Below are 12,702 nucleotides of genomic sequence, written 5' to 3' on the forward strand. Positions count from 1 at the left end.
TAGTCTAATGTGTATCCTGATATTAACAACTTTAAACTCGGTTAAAATATTAATTTTTGTATGTATATAATATTTAAATGCTTGTTTGTTTATTAAAAATCAAATATATGTAATATTTTTAGTTAATTTTTATGTAAACCTGTTTTAATTTTAAAAATTTATGTTAAAAATAATCAAATAATTTCAAACCAAATTTTATTTATCTTTTAAATCTAGTTGTTTTTATTCTTATTTGACCGAATTTTGAGGGACGATAACTTCTGTTCTTTAAAATTAAAAATTCTAAAATTTTAGTATGTTTGTTATTATCCCAACGAATCGCAAACCTCCTTTTTACGACATTTAATTATCACTAATTACTAATTAATATATTTTATTATTAAAATTTAAAAATTAAATTTTCTGAAATTTTAATATGTTGTTGGCGTTATTATTTTGTATGTTGCTATTTAAAATGAAGATTTAACTCTAGCTAAATATCGTTTAATGATTATTTTTGTTTTTTTATAAAATAATGAATCAGTGTGAGTTTAACGCTTGAATAATTTAATAGCGTTCTGGTCGCCGTCAAAAATCGTCCTTTTCGCTGTCCATTAAAGTAAAAAAATATTGGTTAAAAATTTAAGTAAATTGTTAAAATATAAGTTAAAAAAGTGTAAAAATTTTTTTTAAATTGTTTTGTTATTATTATATTTTAATACTCGTTTACTTTTATATTACAATATCAATGAATGCGTGTTCGTTTGTTAAAATTAGGTTTAAATATAAAAAAGTTCATATTTAAATTTGTGATTTAATTAATAAACCTACTAAATAAATTATATTTACAAAAAAGAATCAAACGATTTCGAACTATATTTTATTTATCAAATAAATCTAGTTATTTTTCGCTTTTGTCGTATGCGTACCATAACTTTATCTTGTGTGTACAAGCTACTAAAAAAAGGGCTATAAATAAAATAAATGAGCCGTTACAACCACACACATTCAAAAAAAGCAGCGAAGCGTAACATTGCTCATACGAAATAACATACGTATTAACATTTAAGTTCACTAACATTTGTTTTGAAGGGTTAAAAATTAAAAATGGAGAGCCAGTATTGCAAGATTACTGATGATGAGCCGTATTGTGAAACACACCCGCCAAAGTGCACGAGTTGTGTTTCAGCAAATAAAAAGTTAAATGAAGTGTTGCATTTGGTGAGACAAATAGACAGTCGAACACGAAGCAACTCCCTAGGAAAATTACCGCAGCAGAAACCAGCCTTGCCCGTCAAACCTAGAACCTCCCCACTACGTTCAAATAGTTCTTTACCAGGTAAACTTACAAAATCTTATTGAATGTGATGTTTTGTTTAGTATTCTCATACAATCCACTGTGTTTAGGAATGCCTTCAAAACCTTTTATAATTCCACCACAAAGACCTGCAAAACCAATTGAAATGAGCAACATTACTGGAAAAACATTTAGCAACCAAAATTGTGAATACTTCTGCCTGCAGTTACAAAGTGTAAAAAATTTTTTGGATACTAAATTGGATGACGAATTTGATGAAAAAAAAGAGAACATTGCGATTTTAACACATCTCATGGAAGCTTTTACAGTGAAAAAGTAAAAGTTGACATAAAAAGAGTTTTAAACAAAGTCATTTTTATGTAGAAATTTTATTACGTACGTTACCGTTGGACTTTAATTTGCTTTACTCAGCCGATAAATATGTTTACCATTCTCTCACTTTAGTTTATTGTTTGCTCTGGAGGTTAACATTATTTTTGGTATATTCTTGTTTTTATATAAATCAATAATGTAAGCGGTTTTAAATTTAAATTTGCATGGAATGAATGTTGGCTTTGAGAAATTTCTCAACTTATTTTAACATATTAGCATATAATTATGTCGAATTGTGATAGAAAATTGAGCTGTTTTGTTTTCTTTTATGAAATACATAATTTATTTTAAGAATAAAATGTGATTTGTGGCAATCATTACATGTGTACATCATTATACATGAAACTATTTTTCTATACTTTTTTAATATTGTAAAGAATAATTTTTAAAATGTTATGTTATTTATATTTAGCTATGCTCTGATACCGAGGTTTGGGACAAGTGTTCATTTGTTTTGCGTTTTGTGATTAGTTTTTGCTTGCCAATCTTGTTTTGTTATTTATCGCCTTTTAAGTTAATTCATGTTTCCTTGTGTTGATTTTGATAACATTTTTTATAAGTTATAGCATTTTATTTCATTTTATTATCAAGCAGATATGATTATAAAAATCTTAGATTCAATAAAATGTAAAACTTGGTTATGTCATAAACAGTTTGTGTTAGGGTTAAAACCTAAAATCCAGGTTTTTATAGACGCGAAAATAATTTTATGTACACTTTAAATTTTAATGTAAAAAATTTTAGATTTTTTAGTTGAGTTCCACTTAAAGTGATAAGTTTCAATACTCGGTTCAAATGTTTTATTTGAACAAGCAAACCAAATTGTATTTTGGTTTAAGGTATGAACATGAATTAAAATAAACATTTACTTTAAATATAAATTTTAAATGGGATATATTGGATAAATCTTTAATAACTAAGCAACAAGCATAGTTTACTATGGACAACGAATTATTTAGGTTTTGTTCTTGGTTTGTCAGTAATTTTTTACATTTGTTGTAATTAGTATGGCTATTGTGGTTACATTGCGTTTTTTTTAACAATTTAACGTTATTTACAGTTTTTTAAAGCCTTTATTTCGTTAATGAATTTATATTTTTATTTCTAGTAACATTTTTTATAAATAATTTTTATATAATATCAATAAAATTTATATCAAATTATTAATTATTTTGTTACGTTTTTATTGCAAATATTATTATGGTTCGAAATTTTTAATTTTAAAACTTATTAATATTGTTAGCATTCTTCTTTTTTTCTTCTTGTATTTCACTGTTTTATAAGCCGTGAATTTAGGATTTGCAATACCTTAGGATTTGCAATGTTCTAGGAAATTAAAATTTCAAATTGTAGCAAATTAAAATTTTGTGACATAAATACATAGGTGGGCACAGTTAAACGAAAAAGCAACTTCGTTAAATGGTTATTTGTTACACATAACAGTAACTTCGCTAACGTTTTTTCGGTAAATTAAACCAAGTGTAACGGAAGTTATCGTTAAACGTTAACGTTAAAATTTAATTAAAACAAACAAAGAAATTACCTTTTTTATAAAAAAAAATTTAAAAAAAATAGTTTCTTCTTAATCGATGTTTTAACTAGACGAAAATGGTTTTGAAGAAGTTTTTAAAACTGGCATAGGCCTAATGCCCAAATAACAGTGGCCGGATAGTAATTACTTACATCGTTTAAAAATTGCGACGATTAAACCCGATAAACGGCGATTTTAAACATATATATTCCTTATATTACCATGGATTTACTTGTAAAATATTGAGTTAACGGGCTTAATTTAACGGAAGTACAATTTAACGAAAGTTAACAGGTCCGATAACGATTTTTAAAATTAACTTAAAAGTTAACTTTTAACAAAAAAATTAACTTCGTTATTTAACGTTTAACGCATTAACGATTTGGTGCCCACCTTTGCATAAATATTACCCATTACTAACTAATCTTTGTTAATTAAAATTTAAAGATTGGTCATAATGTAACGTTTATTTGCCGGATAGTCTTTTGTATGAAATCAGTTTTAATCTTATAGTATTTTATTGCGAAAAGGTTCGCAAACAACCGTTTACAAGTTTGTACCACGACATATAATACATTGCAATACGGGTAACTAATAATTCTACATATAATACATTCCAACACGGGTAACTAATAATTCACATGATAGGTCCCACGTGATAGAGATAACGGTGTAAACACGTGACTTGAGGTGTAAACACGTGATTAGGAACAGATAACACTTAGCGTAAACAAAAAAATGGCGGATACACTTGTAGAGACTGAGGTTAAGAAAAATCTAATCGTAAAAAATATTGACTCCTAAGGGTGATCTTATCCAAATATAATGCCAGTAAAATATAAAGTATAAGTCTCTAATGTCTAAAATAGGGTTTAAGACCCGTCAGAAATGGTCAAAAATAGCAAACCGAATCTACAGACAACATCTATTTATTAATCAAGCACGTTCATCACATATTTATTCCGAAAGTTACATTACATATATACAAAAACGGTATTTACGTACACACAACAAAATCTGGTTTCTAGGTTACATACATAACGAATAACATAATTACGAGTACATTACACACACAAAAACGTCTTTCGTATATCGACTACATCCTTTATATGGTATTTAACTGTTAGTTAATTCTAAATAAAAAAACTTGACAAAGTAAAAATTCTATGAATATATAAAATAATACTACAACTGAACAGGAAATTAGGCACAGTTTCCACTGGCTCTACATAACAAATAGCGACAATTTTTACAAGGGCACGCGAAAAATACACAATTGGACCATGTTCAATATAATAACGATTAAATTTAGAGCGTCCAACTGCCTTATGGGCGTTAGACTTGTCCTTGAATAAAAGGGTTAATTTGTTTGTACCCTTTATTAATTTGTTTGTACCCTTTAAGTCTTTTGTACGGTGTTTAAACCGCACGGGATGGCAGTGAGTTTGCACTGGTTCGGTTCGCCTAACGAAAGTTATTATTACACCTGTGAAAAGGGGTTTCTTAGGTATTTCTTTTGTTTTTTGAATCAATATTAGTTGATTCTTGTTAATAATGTTCTGTTTTTGGTCCCCCAGTGGCCAACGCTGTATTTTATTGTCCAAGGCCAACAAGTCATACGGTTTTCTCGTCGTTCGGTGTGAACCGGCATCAAGTCTGGTTTGAGGCTAAAAAGCCTTGGCATTGTATTTGATGGAGATGCTAAGCGCAAGCGCTTTTCTACAAGTTTCTTTATCCAACAAACCAAACCTATTTAAAAACAAAGACTGTTATATCTAAATTCTTCCAGGACATATTTATATTATATTCTTTGCAAAATCAATCTAACATCAATAAATTAAAACTACTATTAACAAGAATATTTACCTAGCAATCCATTCTGTTGCAATAACCACAATTTTTTTAAAGACCATTTTTTTTTCACCTTTTTTAGAAAAAAAAACTTTTAACATAAATAATTAAAGTAACTCAAAAATTTAAGTAACAATAGTTCATAAAAAAACAAGTTAATTTACTAATAAATGATTTTTTAATTTATGCTGTGTCTTTAAAAACTGCTATATCCTTAAGCAGTATGTCAATTGAAAATGGGAACAGAATTGTACTACGTTGAAAGATAACTCAAATAGTAAAAGTACCGGGTGTGAGATAAATATATAGAAGTTTCATATTAGCAAACATATGTCTAAACTTTAAACAGCTAAAAAAATTTGTATGTACGATTTATTTTAAATGGAAAGCCTAACCCTGGTTTTCTAACCCTAATCAAGGAGAAACCCTAACTCATGCGATTTTCAGAAAAGAAAGCAAGATCCGTGACGTCACAATAATTTGCCTAAACTTTAAACGCCCTTAAAGTAATTAATATATTGTTTTAATTAATTTATTTTATAATTTTAGACAAAAAAGATATATTTGGTAAATATAATATGGTTTGAAATAAATACGACAAAAAATTCCTAGTAACACCAACTTGACCTTTTTATTTTTTGGATATCAAGCTTGAACGTATAAACAAAAACTTAAATACTGGTAAAAATTTAATCTACCTAAACAACAAGTTTTCACAATTTTTTTTTGTTTGTAATTTTGTTTATATATAATCTATCCATCTACTATGGTAGATGTTCAAAATTCATATTTTAATAAATTTATTAACAATTCTTTCTACGTTTTATTCAACTCAAAATAACTGAACGCCAGGCTGGTAACTTGCCTTTTAAAAATTTTTGGCTTACGGACGTTAACGATTGGGTAAAGCTAAGCTCCTATGGACAGTTAAAACTTTTTGCCAACTTAACATAGAAACACACAAAAAAAATGGGAAATAATCACATATGTTTTGTATTATACTTTGTGTCGCATTTATTTTGCATTTCATGGAGTTTTAATTCTGATTAAAATCAGCTTGTACAGGTTAAGTCATAGTAGGAGTTTTATAGATCCTAAATATGTTTTTATATATACAAAGTTTACACCTGTATTTGACTACTTTCTAATATTTTTTCTTTTTTTTAAAGATATGTCGTTGTTTGGCACTTTGTTTCCCACAAAATATGCTGAATAAATTGAAGCGACATGATAGGTAAGTTGTCAAAATCCCGAATTTGTGAGGCCCCTAAGTAGCATATATTACAAAAATAAAAAGTTTACACCTGTATTTAACCACTTTTTAATATTTTGTTAACCTTTTTAAAGATATGTCGTTGTTTTGTACGTTGCTCCCCACAAAGTATTCAAAATAAATTGAAGCAACATGATAGGTAAGTTGTCAAAACCCCCAATCTGTGACGTCACTTATATCGTGTATATTACAAAAATACGAAGTTTACACCTGTATTTTACCGCTTTTTAATATTTTGTTTACTTTTTTAAAATATGTCGTTGTTGGATACATTGTTCTTCACAAAATATAAAAAAATACACTGGAGCGACATGATAGTAGGTAAGATGCCAAAACCTCCAATTTGTGACGTCACTTATATAGCGTATATTACAAAAATACAATAGTACACCTGTAATTGACCACTTTTCAATATTTTATTCACTATATTGAAGCTATGTTGTTATTGGGTACGCTGTTCTTCACAAAATATGTAAAATAAATTGGAGCGACATGATAGGTAAGTTGTCAAAGCCCAAATTTGTGACATCACCTATATAGGGTATATTACGAAAATACAAAGTTTACAGCAGTATTTAACTACTTTCTAATATTTTATTTACTATTTTGAAGATATGTCGTTGTTGGTCACGTTGTTCTTCCCAAAATATATAAATGAATTAAAGCGGCATGATAGGTAATTTGGTAAAACCTCCTATTTGTGATGTCAGCAATAACAGTAATTTCAGTTTAGTACAAAAGTTTTCTCCCGCGTTAAACAATTTTGTAATGTTTTTTTTTAGTTTTATAGTGCAAAAAAACTTGTTCACTTATTTTATTATGGTTCGAAATCTTAGATTTCGAAACATATTGTTATTGTCAATTTTATTATGGTTCGAAATCGTAGATTTCGAAACATATTGTTATTGTCCTTATATTTATTATGGTTCGAAATCTTAGATTTCGAAACATATTGTTATTGTCATTATATATATTATTATTATGGTTCGAAATCTTAGATTTCGAAACATATTGTTATTGTCATTATTATGGTTCGAAATCTTAGATTTCGAAACATATTGTTATTGTCAATGTATTTATTATGGGTCGAAATCTTAGATTTCAAAACATATTGTTATTGTCAGTGTATTTATTATTGTTTTTATTCTTTCTAGTCAGAATTTTGAAAGACAATAACTTTTGTTCTTTAAAACTAAAAGTTCTAAATTGTTAGTATGTTTGTTATTATCCCAACGAATCGCAAACCTCCTATTTACGACATTTAATTAACACTAATTACTAATTAATAAGTGTTTGTTTATTAAAATTTAAAAGTTGTTATTAATTTTTTAAATCTTGGTCAATTGTATATTATGATATTACTAACTCAAAAATAAATTAAAATTCTTATTTTTATTACTAATTACTTAATAATAGGTGTTTGTTTATTAAAATTTAAAGGTTGTTATTAATTTTTTTAAATTTTTGTCAATTGTATATCATGATATTAGTAACTCAAAAACGAATTAAATTTTAATTTTTGTCACTAATTACAAATTAATAGGTGTTTGTTTATTTAAATTTAAAGATTGTTATTAGGTTTTTACATTTTGGTCGGTTTTATCTTATAATATTTATAATTCGAAAATAAATTAAAAAATAATTCTTGTTTGTTTTTTTATATTTAATTGCTGGTTTGTTCATTAAAAATTAAAATTCGACATTAAGCATTAAAAATTTGGTATGATGTATTTTATAATATAGGTAATTAAAAAACATATTAGAAAAATAATTTTCGTTTATTTATCATATTTAAATGCTTGTTTATTTAATAAAAATCAATTTTAAGAATTTAAAATTTACTATAATTTATATCCTAATATCACCAACTTAAAACTGGGTTAAATATTAGTTTTTGTTTGTATTATATATATAAATGCTTGTTTGTTTATTAAAAATCAAAGGTTTGTAATATTCTTAGTTAATGTTTATGCATATCTTTTTTTATTTATAAAAATTTATGTTAAAAATAATCAAATAATTTCGAACCATATTTTATTTATCAAATAAATCTAGTTATTGTTTTTATTCTTTCTAGTCAGAATTTTGAAAGACGATAACTTTTGTTCTATAAAACTTAAAGTTCTAAATTTTTAGTATGTTTGTTATTATCCCAACGAATCGCAAACCTCTTATTTACGACATTTAATTAGAACTAATTACTAATTAATAGGTGTTTGTTTATTAAAATTTAAAAGTTGTTATTAATTTTTTAAATCTTGGTCAATTGTATATTATGATAATACTAACTCAAAAATAAATTAAAATTTTATTTTTATCACAAATTACTTAATAATAGGTGTTTGTTTATTAAAATTTAAAGGTTGTTATTAATGTTTTTAAATTTTTGTCAATTGTATATCATGATATTAGTAACTCAAAAACGAATTTAATTTTTGTCACTAATTACTAATTAATAGGTGTTTGTTTATTTAAATTTAAAGATTGTTATTAGGTTTTTACATTTTGGTCGGTTTTATCTTATAATATTTATTATTCGAAAATAAATTAAAAAATAATTCTTGTTTGTTTTTTTATATTTAATTGCTGGTTTGTTCATTAAAAATTAAAGTTCGACATTAAGCATTAAAAATTTGGTATGATGTATTTTATAATATAGGTAATTAAAAAACATATTAGAAAAATAATTTTCGTTTATTTATCATATTTAAATGCTTGTTTATTTAATAAAAATCAATTTTAAGAATTTAAAATTTACTGTAATTTATATCCTAATATCACCAACTTAAAACTGGGTTAAATATTAGTTTTTGTTTGTATTATATATATAAATGCTTGTTTGTTTATTAAAAATCAAAGGTTTGTAATATTCTTAGTTAATGTTTATGCATATCTTTTTTTATTTATAAAAATTAATGTTAAAAATAATCAAATAATTTCGAACCATATTTTATTTATCAAATAAATCTAGTATTTATTATTGTTTTTATTCTTATTTGACAAATTTTGAAAGACGATAACTTTTGTTCTTTAAAAGTAAAAGTTCTAAATTTTTAGTATGTTTGTTATTATCCCAACGAATCGCAAACCTCCTATTTACGACATTTAAATGTCACTAATTACTAATTAATATATTTTATTATTAAAATTTAAAGATTAAATTTTCTGAAATTTTAATATGTTGTTAATATTATTATTTTGTATGTTGCTATTTAAAATGAAGTTTTAACTCTAGCTATATATCGTTTAATCAATATTTTAGTTTTTTTATAAAATAATGAATCAGTGTGAGTTTAACGCTTGAATAATTTAATAGCGTTCTGGTCGCCGTCAAAAATCGTCTTTTTCGCTGTCCATTAAAGTAAAAAATATTGGTTAAAAATTTAAGTAAAATGTTAAAGTATAAGTCAAAAATGTGTAAATTTTTTTTTTTAATTGTTTTTTTAATTATTATATATTAATACTCGTTTGATTACCAAAAATTAAGATCGGTATTTTGCTTTTAAATTTAGTTTACTTTTCTATTACAATATCAAATATAAAATTTTATAATTTAATTAATAAACCTACTAAATAAATTATATTTATAAAAAAGAATCAAACGATTTCGAACCATATTTTATTTATCAAATAAATCTAGTTATTATGATTCGAAATCTTAGATTTCGAAACATATTGTTATTGTCATTATATTTATTATTATGGTTCGAAATCTTAGATTTCGAAACATATTGTTATTGTCAATGTATTTATTATGGTTCGAAATCTTAGATTTCGAAACATATTGTTATTGTCAGTGTATTTATTATTATTATTATGGTTCGAAATCTTAGATTTCGAAACATATTGTTATTGTCAGTGTATTTATTATTATTATTATTATTATTGTTTTTATTCTTTCTAGTCAGAATTTTGAAAGACGATAACTTTTGTTCTTTAAAACTAAAAGTTCTAAATTTTTAGTATGTTTGTTATTATCCCAACGAATCGCAAACCTCCTATTAACGACATTTAATTATCACTAATTACAAATTAATATATTTTATTATTAAAATTTAAAGATTAAATTTGCTGAAATTTTAATATGTTGTTGGTATTATTATTTTGTATGTTGCTATTTAAAATGAAGATTTAACTCTAGCTAAATATCGTTTAATCATTATTTTTGGTTTTTTATAAAATAATGAATCAGTGTGAGTTTAACGCGTGAATAATTTAATAGCGTTCTGGTCGCCGTCAAAAATCGTCCTTTTCGCTGTCCATTAAAGTAAAAAATAATGGTTGAAAATTTAAGTAAAATGTTAAAATATAAGTAAAAAATGTGTAAAATTTTTGTTTCAATTGTTTTGTTATTATTATATTTTAATACTTGTTTGATTACTAAAAATTAAGATCTGTATTTTGCTTTTAAATTTAGATTACTTTTATATTACAATATCAATGAGTGCGTGTTCGCTTGTTAAAATTAGGTTTAAATATAAAAAAGTTCATATTTAAATTTATAATTTAATTAATAAACCTACTAAATAAATTATATTTATAAAAAAGAATCAAACGATTTCGAACCATATTTTATTTATCAAATAAATCTAGTTATTATTGTTTTTATTCTTTCTAGTCAGAATTTTGAAAGACGATAACTTTTGTTCTTTAAAACTAAAAGTTCTAAATTTTTAGTATGTTTGTTATTATCCCAACGAATCGCAAACCTCCTATTTACGACATTTAATTATCACTAATTACTAATTAATAGGTGTTTGTTTATTAAAATTTAAAGGTTGTTATTAATTTTTTAAATCTTGGTCAATTGTATATTATGATATTACTAACACAAAAATAAATTAAAATTTTAATTTTTATCACTAATTACTTAATAATAGGTGTTTGTTTATTAAAATTTAAAGGTTGTTATTAATTTTTTAAATCTTGGTCAATTGTATATTATGATATTACTAACACAAAAATAAATTAAAATTTTAATTTTTATCACTAATTACTTAATAATAGGTGTTTGTTTATTAAAATTTAAAGGTTGTTATTAATTTTTTAAATCTTGGTCAATTGTATATTATGATATTACTAACACAAAAATAAATTAAAATTTTAATTTTTATCACTAATTACTTAATAATAGGTGCTTGTTTATTAAAATTTAAAGGTTGTTATTAATTTTTTAAATATTTGTCAATTGTATATCATGATATTAGTAACTCAAAAACGAATTTAATTTTTGTCACTAATTACTAATTAATAGGTGTTTGTTTATTTAAATTTAAAGATTGTTATTAGGTTTTTAAATTTTGGTCGGTTTTATATTATAATATTTATAATTCGAAAATAAATTAAAAAATAATTCTTGTTTGTTTTTTATATTTAAATGCTGGTTTGTTTATTAAAAATTAAAGTTCGACATTAAGCATTAAAAATTTGGTATGATGTATTTTATAATATAAGTAATTAAAAAACATATTAGAAAAATAATTTTCGTTTATTTATTATATTTAAATGCTTGTTTATTTAATAAAAATCAATTTTAAGAATTTAAAATTTACTATAATTTATATCCTAATATCACCAACTTAAAACTGGGTTAAATATTAGTTTTTGTTTGTATTATATATATAAATGCTTGTTTGTTTATTAAAAATCAAAGGTTTGTAATATTCTTAGTTAATGTTTATGCATATCTTTTTTTATTTATAAAAATTTATGTTAAAAATAATCAAATATTTTCGAACCATATTTTATTTATCAAATAAATCTAGTTGTTTTTATTCTTTCTAGTCAGAATTTTAAAAGACGATAACTTTTGTTCTTTAAAAGTAAAAGTTCTAAATTTTTAGTATGTTTGTTATTATCCCAACGAATCGCAAACCTCCAATTTACGACATTTAAATGTCACTAATTACTAATTAATATATTTTATTATTAAAATTTAAAGATTAAATTTTCTGAAATTTTAATATGTTGTTGTTATTATTATTTTGTATGTTGCTATTTAAAATAAAGATTTAACTCTAGCTAAATATCGTTTAATCATTATTTTAGTTTTTTTTTTATAAAATAACGAATCAGTGTGAGTTTAACGCTTGAATAATTTAATAGCGTTCTGGTCGCCGTCAAAAATCGTCCTTTTCGCTGTCTATTAAAGTAAAAAATATTGGTTGAAAATTTAAGTAAAATGTTACAGTATAAGTCAAAAATGTGTAAATTTTGTATTTTTAATTGTTTTGTTATTATTAAATTTTAATACTCGTTTGATTACTAAAAAATTAGGATTGGTATTTTGCTTTTAAATTTAGTTTACTTTTCTATTACAATATCAATGAATGCGTGTTCGTTTGTTAAAATTAGGTTTAAATATAAAAAAGTTCATAT

At 23.9% G+C, this 12,702-nt stretch overlaps 1 protein-coding gene across 1 annotated transcript; it reads left to right on the top strand.

Annotated features, from left to right (window-relative positions):
- The first annotated feature begins 1,021 nt into the window (after positions 1 to 1,021).
- On the top strand, positions 1,022 to 2,306 carry LOC145763428 (uncharacterized). Its single transcript, XM_082574873.1, has 2 exons — positions 1,022 to 1,318; positions 1,387 to 2,306. Exons 1-2 carry the CDS (start codon positions 1,087 to 1,089, stop codon positions 1,614 to 1,616), a joined length of 462 nt encoding a protein of 153 aa, XP_082430999.1. The 5' UTR covers positions 1,022 to 1,086; the 3' UTR covers positions 1,617 to 2,306.
- The last annotated feature ends 10,396 nt before the right edge of the window (positions 2,307 to 12,702 follow it).

Source organism: Corella eumyota, chromosome 1 (genome assembly GCF_963082875.1).
Source record: "Corella eumyota chromosome 1, kaCorEumy4.1, whole genome shotgun sequence".
In the NCBI taxonomy this organism is placed as follows: Eukaryota; Metazoa; Chordata; class Ascidiacea; order Phlebobranchia; family Corellidae; genus Corella; species Corella eumyota.